This window comes from Ornithodoros turicata, unplaced genomic scaffold (genome assembly GCF_037126465.1).
Source record: "Ornithodoros turicata isolate Travis unplaced genomic scaffold, ASM3712646v1 Chromosome12, whole genome shotgun sequence".
Classification (NCBI taxonomy): Eukaryota; Metazoa; Arthropoda; class Arachnida; order Ixodida; family Argasidae; genus Ornithodoros; species Ornithodoros turicata.
The window spans coordinates 4,329,610-4,347,364 of record NW_026999301.1 but is presented as its reverse complement, the minus strand read 5'-3'; the positions used below and the strand labels follow the sequence as shown (position 1 = coordinate 4,347,364).

Sequence of the window (17,755 nt, the reverse complement as noted above, 5' to 3'; positions counted from 1 at the left end):
ATTAGCAATATCATCTGCTATGTCATTACCTAATATATCTGTGTGAGAGTTTATAAAATTGAATTCGATAATTTTCCTTTTTCTAATTTCCAATATTTCGTTTTTTTTAAATATCTGAATTCTAGGGTTATGATGGATGGGGTTTGCCAGAGCCATGAGGGTGGACAGACTGTCGGAGTATAAGACAAAATTATTATGTGTGGAATTTTTTATATAACGCATACTTTCTGTTATATAAAACCCTTAATTACCCCCTGTGATTCTGAAATCACATACCGAAAATTGGGTTTTCCTGGCAAACTGCAAAACATAGGAACGCCAACGCCCGTTGTTGCTTTGAAGTAACACTGCTCCTCATTTTTCCAATTTGTTTGGTTCGCCGGTTGACCGTGAACAGCGCTGCCGCCGCTTTAAAGATGGCGCCGTCCATGTTCGCTTTCGGGAAGTGCTGCTAACTACAGACAGTCGCAAGGCGGATCGATTTTTGAATAGTTTTCCTATCTAAACACCTTAATGCATTCCGAATTGCTCACAGAGGCTCCTGCAAACGATATTTAGCTCCTCAAACCAGAAGTAACACAGTGGGCAGCGAAATAAGGTATGTGATTTTTGGTGCAACATTGGGCTCTCCACCCAGGCAGAGGGAGGCGAAACGCTTATTTGGTTCACGAATTTCTAGGCAATGCAGACCAACTTTTTCTACGGTCTTCGCGACAACAACCGTCGGAATGCACTTGGGAGTGGAATATGTGCAGTTCCGGATGAAAGTGACGACGGGGGCTGCAGCAGTGGGTCGGATGATGAATGGACGCCTGAGGTAAACAACGAAGTTACGGAACACTTCTCATCTGATGAGGAAGATGCAGCTACCGACGTCGCAGCTGTGATCGACAATACGCCAGCAGAAGGCGATCAGAAACCCCTTCAGGTAAAGAAAATGAAGTGGAAGGATCCCACACACTCCGTAGCTGCGGCGTACCCTGTATGGGTTGAACCACCGGAGACAGGTGCTGCTAGTTCTCGGTCGCCTTACGAGTACTTCACTGACTTCTTGGACGAAGAGATGCTTGATTACATCGTGGAGCAATCAAATCTCTACTCAGTGCAACAGAACCCGAGCCAGCCGCTCAATCTCAACCGAAGTGAGCTTCAGGACTTCCTGCAATTTGCATATTTATGTCTGGTGTGAGACTTTCAGGCACAAGAAGGTACTGGTCCCGTAACTACAGAATTGCTCAAGTTGCTGACACTATGCCACGAAACCGCTTTGAGAAAATCAAGAAATTTTTGCATTTCAATGATAACTCTACGCTGCCAACACCATGTGAAGACAGGCTCTTCAGGCTGCGTCCATTCTTCGAAATAGTGCGTGCAAAATTTCTGGACCTCCCGTTCAGCAAGGAGATGCTGTCTGTTGATGAGCAGATAATACCCTACAAGGGAAAGAGCTCACTAAAACAGTACGTGCCAAACAAGCCCAGAAAATACGGGTACAAGATGTTCGTACTTTGCGATTCAACAGGCATTGTGCACAACTTTGAACTGTACACGGGGAAGATACTCCCTGCAAATGGACACTGTGATGTCGGTGCGAGTGGCAACATAGTGCTCACCCTCGCATCCGCCATTCCCTCCAACAAGAACTATAAACTCTACTGTGACAACTGGTTCACGAGTGCTCCCCTATTCTACGAGCTTGCAAAAAAGGGCGTTTGGGCTCTTGGGACTGTGAGGCGAAACCGTCTACCTGGATGTAGTCTGAAAGATGACAAAGCTCTGAAAAGTGCTGGCCGTGGATCCTTCCATGAAAAGACTGCGTCTCATGATGGTGTACCATTTCATGCCGTCACGTGGTTTGACAATCGTTCAGTTAGTTTTCTGAGCACCTTTGTGGCCACTGATCCTGTTGAAGATGTCAGAAGATATGACAAGAAGGAACACAGGCACATAGAAGTACCGTCGCCTGCATGTGTAAGAATATACAATAAGTACATGGGTGGCGTTGACCTCGTCGACCAGATGGCTAGCTTCCCGGACACCTTTGAAATCAAGAAAGTGGTACCTCAAGATCTTTTTTTTTCATCTGATTGACCTTATCTGTGTCAATGCTTGGTTCGTCTACAAGCAGGACTGTGCCCTTGCCAACATTCGTGTAAACGATGTTCTGAGTTTGTTTGAATTCAAAGGGGAGATTGCCTCAACCCTGAAGCTCATAAAGAAGCCAGCAAGACGCAGTATTACAAAATCATCGAAAAGGAGCATTAATGCCCTCCACAAGGAAAAATGCAAAAGAGCACCTATCCCGTCACAAGACATCCGACTGGATGGGACATGTCACTGGCCGCAGTACGGAAACCGAGGAAGATGCAAGGTTCCTGGCTGCAAAGGGATCACCAAGGTGGTGTGTTCCAAATGCTCTGTGAACTTGTGTTTCACACCCGGAAGCAATTGTTTCTTGATGTATCACACAGATAGTGCTTCTGCGCAGTGAATAAAGGACTGACCCGTTGTGTTTGGAGTGTTTCAGTAGGTTTTCGGTGTGGTGAATTATCCTAAAAACCACAATAATTATGTAATATAATTTGCATACTTCGTATTTGGCATTGAGCCTGGCTCATATCCAAGTCCAACTTTCTAAAAGCCTGCAACTGCCATGACCCATGACCCATTTATTTTATACATTGAACGCCCATTGTGATTTTGAAATCACGTTCCCATATCCCGGGAACACACAATCAGAACTGATCGAAAATAGCTGGAAACAAATGTGGTTGAGCCTAGGAACCAAGCAAAGTGCATGAAATGACCAAAAGACATTTTTTCACCACTTGGGCAATTAAGGCATTTTTAAGTGGATGTAATTATTGCGGTGCCGAGCTTTATTAGCAATATCATCTGCTATGTCATTACCTAATATATCTGTGTGAGAGTTTATAAAATTGAATTCGATAATTTTCCTTTTTCTAATTTCCAATATTTCGTTTTTTAAATTTCTGAATTCTAGGGTTATGATGGATGGGGTTTGCCAGAGCCATGAGGGTGGACAGACTGTCGGAGTATAAGACAAAATTATTATGTGTGGAATTTTTTATATAACGCATACTTTCTGTTATAGCCGTAAGTTCGGCATCAAATATATTTGAGTGATTTGGAAGTTTAAATTTTCCAATATGGATTAGTTCTTGTCCATCCATCACACAAAAGCCACCTCCCACATTTTCATCCATTTTGGATCCATCAGTAATGATGGTCTGTTTTCCATAAATGACCTTCTCCGGTCTTTTGACGTTTATTTTTGTTAGTTCACTAGGATGTGTCTCCCATTTATTATAGGGATATTCAACATTTTCACATTTTATAAGTATATTATTTATTGTGCAATTCATCTTATCCTGCCATATTTGATACATTAAACATCCCTTTTTTATTTGTAAATCTATGGGGTTGACATTGGCTAAAACTGGGAGGGTTTCGTTTGCCACGGTTTTGTAAGCTTTGGTTATTTTCAATAAGGGAATTTTTTGTATTGATTTTAATTTTCTTAGCGTGTGAGAATTATTTTCTGCCTTAAACCAAGCTGGTGCACCATACACTATTATCCGTTCTACGCATCTTAGATATAATTCCCTAAGGATTTCCTCTCGCATTTTTTATTTTGTTAGTAAAACTAGATAGGATGAACGTTAATGTTGTTACTTTGTTTTTTATGTTATCTAGATGTTCTAGAAAATTTAAGTTTTCATCTATAGTTGCGCCTAATATCTTTATACTTTGAGACATTTTTATATTTTGATTTCTCATTTTATAATAGGTGGTGTGTTTTAATATTTTGTTCCTGTAGTTATTAACATTGCTTGTGTCTTATTTACGTTAAAATTAACACCCATATTTCTGCTCCAGTCTGATAGAACATCCAGGGTGTTATTACCCAATTCTTCCAGTTGTCTTCTTGACTTACCTTTGATGATAATAGTTACATCATCTGCATATGCTTCTATATTTACATCATCTGAAAAGGAGAGCTCAAATATCGAATTAACAGCGATATTCCAGAGCAGAGGACTCAGGGGAGATCCCTGAGGATTTCCTGTAAAGGTCATTTCCTTTTTGTGCGTGATAATTTGGTATCTTCTATCCTTTAAGAAGCTTTTAATTAGATCAATTAAATTATCGGGGCAATTAAGTTTAATTAATTCTTGTATGACGATTCCCGGATTTAAATTGTTAAAGGCATTCTTTATATCCAAGGATATTAGAACGGAAGAATATGCCTCTTTTTCATCTCTTCTCAACGTATCCGTTATTCTTTTTATTGCCGTTGTGCTTGAACTACCGTGTACAAAACCGTATTGAGGTTTATTGAAAAAATTCCTTTTGTATAGGAAATGATATAATCTTTGGTATATTAGCTTTTCCAGTATTTTACTAAATAACCCTGGAACAGCTATTGGCCTAAAATTGCCCGGTTCAGTTTTGTTTCCATTAGACTTTGGAATCAAAATTAATTTATTTATTTTTCATTGCACAGGAAAGTATCCTAATCTTGAGGCATTCGTTATACATCCAAGGCAAGTAACCAGGATGTGATCTTATGATTGATTGTATTGTTTCTAGATTAACTTTATCTATTCCAATGTCTGTATCATTTTTTTAAGTTTTTTATTGCCGTTGAAGTCTCATTTTCGGTAAATGGAATGTCCTTATTATTGGTTGTTATTTTTTGTTATGTTTATTGGGGTTGTTACAGGAAATAAATGTGTTATTATTGTCTCTATGCTATCTTCTATTGTGGTGGTATATGTACTATCAGTTTTTAGAACGACCGGTATATTTTTTGGAATGTCATTGGCTTTTTTCATCATCTTATATGGTACGGTAAAGGGATTTGATTTTTTTATCTGATTAATTTGGGCAGACCAATGCTCTTCTTTAGCTTTTTCTATTTTGTTTTTGTACTGTTTAAAATGTTTAAAATAAGTATTTCTGAAATGTTCTCTCATAGTTGGATCGTAATTTTTTTAATATATTTTCCTCATAGCACGAACTTTTTTACGTGTTATTGTTAACTCATTGCTCCACCATTCAACGGTTTCTCCTCTAGGGGTTATTTTACGCATACGTTGTTTTCTATATAAGTCAATTTTTTTATAAGTTGCTTCTACTGTTTTATCTATATCATCCCTCGTTTGTAGTTCTGTTTTTGAAATCATGGTAAACCATTTGTCCTTATTAATTTTCTGGTTTAAGTGTATCTGTCCTTTTTTGGTTAGTTTCCATATTGATTTTTTTTTCTTTATTAAAGGCATTGAAGATAATGTATCTGTGGTCTGAACATGAGGGGATATCACTCACTGTCCAGTCTTTGATTAATTGGAAATCCCTTTCTGAAATGATCGTTAGATCAATCCATGATCTGCCACAGGGTCCATGAAAAGTCGCCGAGGATGAACTGTGATTTCTTAGTGCTAGGTCGTTTCCTATTATAAAATATAATACGTCTTCTCCTCTTTCGTCCGTAACGTTACCACCCAATAGGGTAAATCTCCGGTTATGATTATGGTTGCCCCTTTGAACTCATTTATTTCTTTATTTAGAATTGATAAGTTTTCCGTAATGTCTGAAGTAGGTTCAAAATACAGGTTAATCAAGATGAAGGTTCTAGTTTTATTGGAACATTTCAGTATTATCTGGTTTCTTGAAATACTTAAAGGAAAATAATCAAAGTTTTTGTCTCTACAAATAATTACAGTTTTAGGATTTTCATTTGCACAGAAGAATTTACAATTAGGGATGATATCCTGGAATTTTTTGTCTTTAATATAGGGTTCTTGAATACAAATTATGTCTGTATTTAATTCTTTCATTGTGGCATAACAGTTGTTTATACCTGCCTTGCTTCTTGCGGTATTAATTTGTAAAAAGTTTAGCATGTTGAATAAAGTGAAAATGTTGAATTTACATGCCCATTCTTTTCTTTGCTAGGGCTAATTCCCTTTTATATTCAGGGCATTCTCGGGAGTAGGCTGAATGGTAGGTATCATGGTTAGCTCCTTTCATGGTGTTAGCATAACCGCATGGTCTACAATAGTATTCACAATTTATTTCTTGATAGTCTTTTGCCATGTGAGCCTCTCCACACAGGTGACATCTTGATCTCTCGTCTTTGCAATCCCTGGTGTTGTGGGTGTATAACAGACATTTCTCACATCTCTTTACCATGACCTCCTCGCTAACCCTGCACTCCGACCATCCCATGTATAGATTTCTTTTCTCCAGTAGGACTTTAGCTGATTCTAATACCACTTCTACTATATACGTTGTGGTGCGGCCCATTTTGATTTCTTTGATGATAGTGAAATCATCCTGTTGTATCTTCAGGTCATTTTTGAGATTAATTGTTGCTAGCAGGATGGTCTTTGGTTATGCGCTTTTCAACCCCTGCTATGCGCAGTCTGGGTTTTCTCTTCTTTGGTAGCACTGCTTTGGAGTACTCCGGACGTTTGCTCGTTTTTGTTCACTTCTACCAGTTTTTCGAAACCGTTTATGTGTCGGGACTTAACCATAATACCTCAGTTTTTCATAGGTTGCAACGTGCCATCTGGAATACCGATTTCTGAGGCGTTGATGTGTCCTCTCAGTAGGACACCTATTTCCTCTTGGGTTCTCTTATCTTTCGCGTGGATAAATGCCACTTCTATAGTGGGTTTATCTTTGTATTTGATGGGATCTGGAGTCGATCCCACCGCTTGCGCGTAGGTCGTTTTGGAGAGTTCACTCATTTTGAGTTCAAGGGTCTCCACTTTACTCTCTTCCTTCTTTAGTTCTTCCTTTAGAATGGATATTTTTCCTTCTGTTTCATTTAAGTTTTTAGTCACTGCCTCCAGATTCCTAATGGTTATCTCCCTATCTGCAAGTATAACCTCTCTCTCTTCTTCAGCCATATTGGCCCTTACCTTTGTTTCCATTAATTTTAACTCGAGTTTCCTTACCAGGGCCTCATATTCATGGAAAACTCCCCGTACTTCTTGTTTATGTTTTATCGGGATTGTCTGTTCAACATCTATGTATTTGTCCCTCAGTCCTCTCAGTCTGGCTTCGATACTCTGTTCTTTAGTTTTCCCAACTCGTTCTGTGTTCTTTTTTTCTTGGGATGCCATGATCATTTCACTTGTTGAACACTTCTCCTTAGAACTGTCACCGGCCACTCGTCTTTTTCCTTTTTTCTTTCTTTGGCTTTCTCCCTCTTTATGTTTACATTCTCCCTGTTCGTTACTTACATCCTTTGGTGTGAGTACCCCCTCATCTGAATCCGAGCTTTCATCAGTCGATTCCACGTCCCGATCGTCTCCTCCTTTGGGGTCAGTTTCCATATTTAGGGCTATAAGGTTTCTAGCATTTTACTTGCCCGAGGGATGTATGTATCAACTTCAACTGGGATTTTCGGCAATTTCTATTGATTTTACGAGATTTTTGCTTGCCTTCGGTTACATTCCTTTTCTATTTAGATCCTTATTCTTTTATCTTTATTTTAGTTTTGACCTTATTTTGATACGTTTCCTAGGACTAAAGTTATAAGGTGTCCAGTACTAGTACCTCTTCGACAGCTCCTTCCCTGTTTAGATCCCTTCTATGGTGTTGTTATTTATTTTTGCTAGTTTTAAGGAATTTATCCTTCTTTGGTATCTTTTCTTATTCACCAAGCTTCCGTTTTTCTCGCCGAGACTCTCCGAGGTCGTTTGGCACATCAGAGGTAGGGCTCAATCTGGTTTACACTTCGCAAGATAGACTTGCGATATGAACGCTTCAGATTCAAACTTTCAAAATTAATCGTCCCTGATTGGTCGACAGGCACGGCAGCCCCAGGGCAGCGAAGGCTTCTTGCTCCCGCGTATGAAAATAGTTCCCAGAAGCGTGTGGTTCTTTGCGGAGGCCTAGGAATGAGAGTACCGAGTCCGGGCGAATCGCTTGCTGTATTTTTCGCTGGGTATCAGGATTCTGTTGACATTGCAGATAGTGGTTTGCTCGGCTGTCGAATTTGAATATGTTGAACTCTGAGTACGTGTCGTCAGTCACCAAAAGAGTTCCCGGTGCCTGTTCTAGCTATGGTGGACTCCTGCCATATTGTGAACATTGTCGCGGACGTCGCCATTCTCCTACAGGGCTGCCTTGGTTCTAAAATCAGAGAGGTGAAAAATGGCAATCGACGAAAAAGCCCGATACCGGTACCTTGTGGATGTGTTGTGTTTGTCCGTCTGTGTGTGTTCCAGCCTCAGAACCATAGAATCGTGACATCGGAACCTGCTTATGTACTTTCTCGCGTGTGGTTTTTCTTGGAAACCCACGTTGTCATAAATGAGGAAACTGGTACTGGACAGACTCTCGAAATGCCTTTCTGCAAATAATCTGCATACGAATGTGACGAAACGGTTTGTTTGTTAGCAAGAAAAAAACATTTCGTTCTCATGAATAACTTAAGTCACGAGAGGTGCCTTCATTTTCGGTAACCAGCTGTCGGTAATCTCGATGTGTAACATAATAATATTCGAATTTCAGGAGCGTGCACGTTAATTCACCTCCCTAGACAACGATTTGGTATGCAAAAGCTGCAAGAGATGAATCTAGGTATAATGCTTCGAGCACTTTGTTCTCACCGATCTTTGAATACCCAGGGACCTAAGAATACCACTTTCAAAGTCTGCCTGCACCTGAAAGCAGATGTGTGAGAAATGAACGGCACCCTCTGTTGTATTTGTGTGCCTTCCTTTCTGTCCTATGATTTTACATTCAGAAAGGTCCAGTACGTTTATTAACAGATCACTTCAAAATATATCTAAGTCTATCAAACAAGCCATGAGTCATTTGTCCATTTAGTGTGCGAACACGGCAGACGCAGAATTGTACCATTTTACGTTCGATTATTTTTTACTATCGAAATGCAACGAAGGAATACCTCCTTGAGAGCTAGTTATATTGTCGAACATATCCTTAACAAGGTGTGACAAGGAAAATACAACCACTGTAGCTTTGAAGCAGGAGTTTCAGACTTTGAGGGAAGTTTTGGCGGCCATGCTGCATGTTATAAATACGGATCGAAGAGGGAAGTCGGTGTATTGTTCGCCATGGTGAGAGGGAACGTGACAAAGACTAACTGCTTACATCAGAACTTTTCAATTTTCACACTGAAATCATTGGACTGATGCTAGTACTGCGCTTCATCCTTAAAAAATGGAATTCAATCGTCCGTAGTGTACAGAAATTCGCTCAGCTCTCTCCATGCTATTTGTGGACTGCACTGAAGAAAAACACTCTTGTCCAGCAAGCGCGATGTCTTGCAACAGAATGCTCAACAGGGGTCAACACCTGACCCAGCCATGTAGGCATACAGGGGAATGAAAAGGCTAACCAGGCTGCTGCTGAAGCCGCTCTCTTGGGAGAGATCGCTCCTGCTTGCGTTCCCCATCAGGATTTGAGACCCATACAGAGGAGGGCGATCAATCATAACTGTCAGAAATCTTGGACCACACAAAATGATAACAAGTTCCACATGGTAAAACCCTATGTGAGCAGACACACGTCAAGTCAAACCGTTTACAAGACACATTAGCATCTCGACTCAGAATTGGACACACTTCCTTGACACATGACTTCTTATTCTGACGTGAGGACCCTCCTGCATGTGTGGACTGTGAAGTTCTGGTGACCATTTCAGACATTCTCTGTACATTTCCCTATCTTGAGGAACAGCGCGAGGTACATTTTCCACAATTCTACAAGCGTTTCCTGCCATGAGCCATTTGTGTCATTTCAAAAGGTATTTCGCTTTTTACAAGACATTAATATTCTCAATAATATTTTATGCCTTACCTTGTCCATTTTAGGGTACCACAGTTTGTTTTAGTTGTATAGTTGCGCGTGGCTGTCAGATATCTGGGGAAACCGGGTAAAGGTAAACCCTGGTAGTTGAGTGGATCCAGAGGTTGTTTTGGACCCTTCGTTGCCCCTCTGGGAAAGGAACACACCACTTTGGCCCCCAGCTTCCCACATACGGGTGGTCCTAGAAGGCCCGGCAAGGACTATTCAGCTAGTCGCCATCTCTCTTTTCATTTCTTTTTCTCTCTCTCCTGAAGCCCACTTCTTTCTTTTTTCACCTTCTTCGGCGGCAAGGGTCAACCTTGGGCAGTACTTCTTTCTTTAGAAAACTGCTCTTGGGTATAGTGCAGAGGCAGTGTTAACGTGTAGGACACGTTCCCTCGTGGGGCTCCATGGTGGGTGACACACCTGCTGCACCAAGTCACTTCGTCCACTGTATGGATAACACAAACTCGAAAAAAAAAAAACATGATCAGCGCCACAAGAGGCACCGCACCGAAGTGCAAACATTGCAGTATTTTAGTTCCACTCCAGAACCATGGTTCCCGAAGATCCTTATCCTTCAGGCTGATCACTCAAAACCACTAGCTAGTGCTTCTCCCTTTCTCGCTGCTAAAACTCCCAAACAAGGAATAGGTAAAGTGTACAATGCAAAAATTGAGAACTGGTGACATCCACATTGAGGTGAGGAACCAGAGCTCAGAACTATTGTCAGTAAAGCAGATTGGCAATATTCCCGTCCCCGCAGGGGGCACCGGCTTGGGCTGGTGTTTGGTGAGTGGCGCCACTACGGACCCCAGCACCAATCCCAAGGTGTTATCCGTACCATGCCGAGGGGATTTAAGGTGAAGGGTAGAAGCTTTGAACGGTGGCCCTCGGGGTCTTGGTCAAGCCCCGGCTGGTGGGGTGTTACAACTCCGGGACCTTCCCGTATATTTGAGCATGAAATCTGGGTGACATTTGGGATTGCTCATTTCATAAAACGTGTATGGAAAAAATCGTTCTTTAATTCTGAGTTTGGAGCAATGCGTCACTGGACCGAAATATTACAAACTGCATCTATACAGTCCAATGCTCTGTACATTATTCTGGCATGTTGTGATGCTGAAAAAGACAAAAGCATACCACTGGGGAAGATGTCACCGTTTTTCATTAAAAAAGCGGTGGCGTCTCTGTCTAAAAATACTATAGAAATAAAACGCATAAGATTTGGAAACTTGCTTATAAAATGCACACACGAAAAGGACTGTGAACGTAGAACAAGACGTCATAGATGTTCGTAAAATCAAAATACGTAAAAATGGGGGTACATCACTACACGCAACATACTTCTGACTTTTGAGAGACTGACACTTCCATCAAAGCTAAAGGTAGGCTACCTCTCAGCAGATGTCCGACCCTATGCAGCAAAACCATTGCGCTGTTTTCGGTGGAACAGGTTTGGACATGCTGCAGATGTGTCGTGGCTCTGCTTGTTGCGCACTGTGTGGCGAGACGAGCCATGAGACTAAGGAATGTAAAGGACTAGACCGCTGTGTAAATTGCTCGTCCAGCCATCCATCTTACTCCAGATCATATGCGAAATGGAAATATGAAAAAGAGGTCTTACACGTCAAAATGACGCTAAAGGTAAGCAATCCAGAGGCCAGAAAAAATATGGTATCTTCAGTGTTTTTTGGAAAGTCCTTAGTGAAACAAAAGCATTGAAGCATTGAAACAAAAAGGAAAACTTGTCACACAGTATACACAGACAGAGCCCACAGTAATAGTAATAGTAGTAATAGACACAGGTGGGTTTAATGCCCATAACCGGCTTTAAGGCAGTGCAAGGAGAGACACAAGAGGAAAATTATAGACTTCTGTTGACATCGTCTATATGTCTCTGTGATACCGGAAGACCCACGTACACGACATTCACCTACTCAATCCTTCTCAGCATTATATATATTAGTCCATTAGACCATAACTGCTGCAAGATATGGAATGGAGAGTTAGAGGAAAACGCAAGAGGGAGTGACCACTTCCCAGTGTTGTTAACATATAACCGTGTCATCAGTATCCTGAATACTCATACTCCCAAATAGAAACTCGAGCAGTCCACACTGGGGTAGTGCGAGGGCCGACTATCGGGGAAAGAGGATAGAAAACTTTTTGGTATCATCATCCGTCTGTTTTTAAATACAGGGGCACCTATGTATGTACATTCCGCTTCGCAGTCTTTCTCAGTATTAGATGTCTCCCTGTGTAGTCCATCTCTTTTCGGGGATTTAGAGTGCTCAGTAAAAGAGAGTCCCTTGGGACTCTCTTGGTCCAGTTGTATTGAAGTATCTGCTTCACCCGGAGACGGGAAAGTGGCGCCCCCATCGCCCCGCAGTTTTGCCGCAATAGTCCTCTCCCGCAAATACGGCGGGTGAGTTGACCTCCACCCCACATATAGCTGTGCGTGACTGTCCAGTGTCTGGGGAAAGGGGGCTCCTGGTGGTTGAGTGGACCCAGAGTTTTTTTTTAACCCTTCGGGGCCCCTCTGGGAAAGCAACAGACCACTTTGGCCCCTGCTTCTGGGTGGTTCTGGAAGGCCTAGCCAGGACTATTAAGCTTAGTCGCCATCTCCCACGCTCATTACTTTCTTCTTTTGTCTCCTTCCTTCTAATCTTTCCTTTTTCCCCTTCTTCGGTGGCGAGGGCAAACCTTATTGTCTTTTCAAGTCTTTTCACTCTCTTGAAACCTGCGCTAGGGTATAGTGCAGACGTACATCTTAGAGTGCAGGGCGCGTTCCCTTTGGTTGGGCTTGATTTTGGGCGACAACCCTACTGCTCTGAATACTGGTTTTTCTTCGTATGGGTAAGGAAAACTCCGAAAACACTGAAAGGCGCCGCACCGAAAGCCTTGCACAGAGCTTCCTTAATCTTACCCCAGATCCTTGGTTCCGCAAGTTTCTGGTCATTTAATCGAATGAAGACGGAAAACCACTGACGAAAATCTCTCCTTTTGCGGTGGCGAAGGAGCTAGAAAAAGTCATCGGCAAATCATATAAAGGAAAAAACAAAACAAAAAACACTGGGGACGTCTAGGTTGAAGTTCAAAGTGTGCAACAAAGCATTGCATTGCAAGCATTGAAGGTCATTGGACCCATATCTGTACATGTTACAATACGTCGAACATTGAATATAACGAAGCGCGTGATCTCCGAGGACGAGCTTCCCGAATGCACAGAACATGCGATTCAGGACGGTTTCAATGACAAGGGTGTAGTATGCGCAAAACATATCATGATGGGCGGCAAGGAAATTGCCAACACACACACACATTATTCTGTCCTTCAAACTACACACTTTTCATGAATTTTATCGAGATCACACACCGCTACATCCGGCCCTTTTGCTGGGTGACGAATCTCTTATTCCCCCTTCAAGAACTTTTAGCTTTCTTAGGGACATTGGGCTTTTAAAAGCATTTAAATGCACTAAGATTGTCTGTTTCTTAATTTCTACGCTCATGTGTGATGCCACCTTTTAAATGCTTTATATTTAACCTAATCGACTTGTCTTAACCCTGTTACATTCATTACCACAGTTTTGGCGCTTATGGGCTTTGTTGCTTTCGAGCCATTAAAATTCAATCATCATCATCACCATCAAGCTACACACGATACCCACCAACATAAAGGCAGGTTACATGAGCTGCAATGTTTAGACCCTATGTGCCAAATCCGAGATGTTGTTTGAAATGCCAGCGTTTTGGGCACAGCTCACTTGGATGTCGCCGCGATCGGACATGCCCTAAGTGCGCTGGCAAAGACCACACAGGAGAGTCTTGAAGCAATGAATACCGTATGCTAACTGCCATGGTAACCATTCAGTATACTCAAGATCATGCCCACGCTGGAAAGATGAAAATGAAGTGATCAAAATCAAAACAGAACAGAATATTTCCTACAGAGCTGCTAGAACGCAACACGAATTTGAAAAAAACGCAGTTTCTCCGAAGTGGTGCGCAGGGGAGTGGCACCACAGAGGAAATCCGTGGAGACTCAGACCCGCTCGCAGGTTATTGAGCCTCTACGCTCTCAGAAAAAAAGGTTCCCAGCGAAGATTTTAAGTCTTTTTCCTCCTCGAAAACCACGATGCACCTTTTCCACGGCAAAAAGGTGCCTGAGCAGCTTCAATAGCAATTGTAACCTAAAAGAGGTGCTATCACGCCAGTCAAGGAGGTTCTCAAACGAACCAGAGCGAAAAGGGTGCATCTCCATGTTAGAGGGTTCGACAAGTTGCGATGCAACATGGCGGCTCGTCGGTTTCGATGCTACTGAGGTGCTGATCAAAGGTGAGTATTCATTGGAGCTAGACATCTGTGTAATCTGACGACAAGCAACGTTTCGATTTTAGCCTTCATACACGGCGCGAAATGCACACCGAAACTCTTCGAGTGAGAAAAATCCCGGATGTGGTAGCGTCGACAGGCGTATCGGCGTAGGGAAAGTTGGACGTCGTTCGTGTTCTTGCTTGCTGCTCAGGTGAGTTACGGCTGTGAATACCCAGACGTGCTGTTACAACGGACGCGTTCTTATCATTTGTAGGGTGTTGCACATGAGTAATATGACGTGGAAATATCAAATCGTGGAATCAGATTAAAGTGTGACAGTGAGTGAACCGTAATGCGGAAACCACCGCCGCCATATTTGAAGGTACGGCATTTTGATATCCGCTTGCTTGAAGTGAATTGGAATTTTATGCGAAGACTTGAGTGTGGATGTGTGGTGTGGATAGTGAATAGTGTGCAGGTTGTTAAGATGTAACGACCGAAATCGTGTACTAATCGCATCGATTTCTGATGTGGAATCGTGTGCCGTAGCGCACGTATTGATATCGAAGGAGATCGGTAATCACAATGAAGTCACGTGCATACATTCGTTACTGCTTGTACACTGCCTCTTTGTACCTCAGAGATTGTTTGTGGTTGTTAAAAGGTTATGTAACATAACCTTATTTGTCGTAGAACGTGAAGAAAAAACAATGTACAAGTTTCCGGCGATGCAGAATCAAAAATAACAAAGACGGTTAAGAGCATCAACTGTTTACTATATACATAAAAACAAGACTTTCGTGCAGTAGGCTGCACTTCTTCAGGTTTGAGGACCTGTTACAAGTGGTGAAGCATATATCAAAAACCAAGTCGCATGGTACAAGAGAAAAGGGTAAGGGTGAAGGGAACTACAAACGCAATACAAATATCATCAAAAATGAAAAACAAAACGCAATCAATAGGAGGTGGCTGGACAAGGTCAGACAGACATACAGGCGAGTCGGAGTTGTACGTGGAGGAAACCAATGAACATCACATGAATAGGCACAGCAGCCAGTTGGCACAAAGAGCTTTAGAATGCGTACGGGGAATTAGGGCTCAAGAGCGAAGGATTGAGGACACACAGCACCTTGATGGCTAAGAGCTTCCAGACTCTGGGAAAGTAACGCGGAGTTGGTGTCTTACTGGTTGTGTATCATCGTGTATAATGTGAAAAATGGCAGACAAGTGATAATACAATAAATAGACTCATAGTTACTTAGAGCCGTGTTATGTGTTCGGGCGTTGATGTAAGATCGTAAAACGACTGGGCACAAAACTGCTGTGAAAACGACACGGTGCTCCTTTATAGTTGTTAAAGGGTCTCTGACCAGAACCTGGTCAATGTCTTTGTTTGTATGAATAACGAACCTACATGGTGCCTTTAAGTTACAACTGAAACGTTTCGTCTCTGCGGAGTCGCGAACTATTTCAAACAAGGAGCCGAAAAGCGGTTTCGATTTCTGCCCTCAACTCGTGCGATCAGCGCAAAACTCTAGCTATTATGCAGTGGTTGGCAGTGGTTTTCCCATGTGTATGACGTCAAACGCCCGTGGCGCTTATTGGAGCAAAGTTCGCACCGGAACTTCCGGTGATCCTCGCATGGCTTGGCGCTTTTCAACATGGACGTCGAAGGAAGCGTAGCTTTTAGCGTAGGCTTTTCAGCGATCTTTCTACCACCGAGAAGGAAGTTTTGTTGCGTGCAGCAGAGTTCGGAAGCCTTGCTTTTGAAATGTCGCCGGGACCGCGAGTTCAGCATGAAGACGAAGTTTCACAGGCATCGGGCACGCAAGAAGTAGGCAGTCTTACCCGCTTGGCTTCGACAAACTGGTAAATGGGGTTTTAGCATTCATTATGATGGAGCACATGAACTGTTTGTATAGATTTCTTGTTTGTGTGAGCTGTTCTTTTTTTTTAAGGTGTCAGTGTGGTTCATGCATCACAATGCCAACAGAGGTAGAGTGTTTATGCTGCAAGGAGCTCGGGAGCACAGCTGAGGAGTTGCAGTACGACTGTATAACAACCCATGAGGATTTCAAACTCTTGTGCCTCAATACAACAGTCCTCAAAGTAGCGTACTTTGAACTTCGGGGGCAGCACGAACCCATGAGCGCTCATATTCACAAGTAAGTAGCATATCTCATGCACAATCATGTTGGTTGGTTTCAATACAAAAACTATTATTCTGAGCTTATCGTTATCGTCATTGGTCATTACATTTTCGCAAAGATAGTAGCCGAAGCAATGCCACATAGTAGCGTCGTAGTACCTTTAACTTTGTTCAAGGTTTCCAATGTCTTATACAGGAGATACAGGTACACCGCATACCGACAGTTTGCGAGGTGGGTGTGGCACAAACTCGAAAACAAAACAAAAGAATGGTTATACCAGCCTGTGCAGTGAATAGGATACGAGAAGCCTTCCCCACAGAAACTACTACAGGATTTAAATACCCAAGATACTAGGTGGAGGTACGTCTCATCATATTTTTCCTCATTTCGTTCAAGATTCATATTTACGGAAAAGTGGGCTTGGTAGGGAGAGCTTGTGTTTATAAGTCAGTTAGTCCAGTACAGAATGTTCATTCGTACCTATGTGTGAATATTCAGACAATAAAGGCATTTGAGGAATCTCTCAAGCACTTTCAAACTAATTTAAATTATGTATCCTGCATGCAAATTTCATAACCGTTTTAAATATTTGTAACTCGAGTTGTCCAATATGTGAATACAGAAGCTGATTGGCACATTAGCAGTACATTGTTTGGAATTCATGTTTTAGCATGACAAAACACAAGAGCACATTTTTCAACACTTTTGTGAACCCCAGTTTCAATATTCATTTTGCATAGTGAACATAGTGACTTTGCATAGTGAGAGATGGGGCTCTTTAATGTGAGTGGAGACAGAAAGTGTGGTATATATCTTCGTAACAGCAACACGTTGCATGGAATGGGGGCAGATACAGTTACAGACATAGATACAGGCAGTCTGTGTTCACAGACCCCCTGAGATCTTAGAATTAGAAGAAATTAATTTTCACTTTCTCATAAATACCTTTCGTTTGTAGAGCTATTTATGCTCATGGCCTCTATCGCGCAAACTGGAGCACAGCTGTAACCACACCCAAGCAGCAAAATGTACTGAAAGTCGAGTGCAATAGGGGTGGACGGGTAGGTGGAAGGCCTTGAACAGACTTGTGAAACTAAAGAACATTGATAGGACACATACCGCCCACCCCTACTGCACTCTGACATTCAGTACATTGCGCTGCTTGGGCAGAATGTCGTCTGCTGTGCACATTTCTTAGTGAGCAGCCTGTATTGTTTATGACAATGTTCCTCAGGATTGTAAAGTGTGTGAAAGAGGAAAGTGCAGGAAGACTGCAGAGACAACAGGGAATTTAAAAACAAGTAGAGCATGTGAACGGTAGTGTGTTGAGATGAGGTCGACGGAGTGTGAGACTGTTACAAGAGTGGAATGTGCTGTGTGTTGTGCATCTGGTCACCACAAGTCCCTGACACCGAACATCAACTCATCAGCTG

General features: G+C 42.2%; 1 protein-coding gene across 1 annotated transcript; it reads left to right on the top strand.

Annotated features, from left to right (window-relative positions):
* The first annotated feature begins 1,251 nt into the window (after positions 1–1,251).
* Positions 1,252–2,091, top strand: LOC135371637 (piggyBac transposable element-derived protein 3-like). The gene has a single exon (XM_064605625.1). It carries the CDS (start codon positions 1,252–1,254, stop codon positions 2,089–2,091), a length of 840 nt encoding a protein of 279 aa, XP_064461695.1.
* The last annotated feature ends 15,664 nt before the right edge of the window (positions 2,092–17,755 follow it).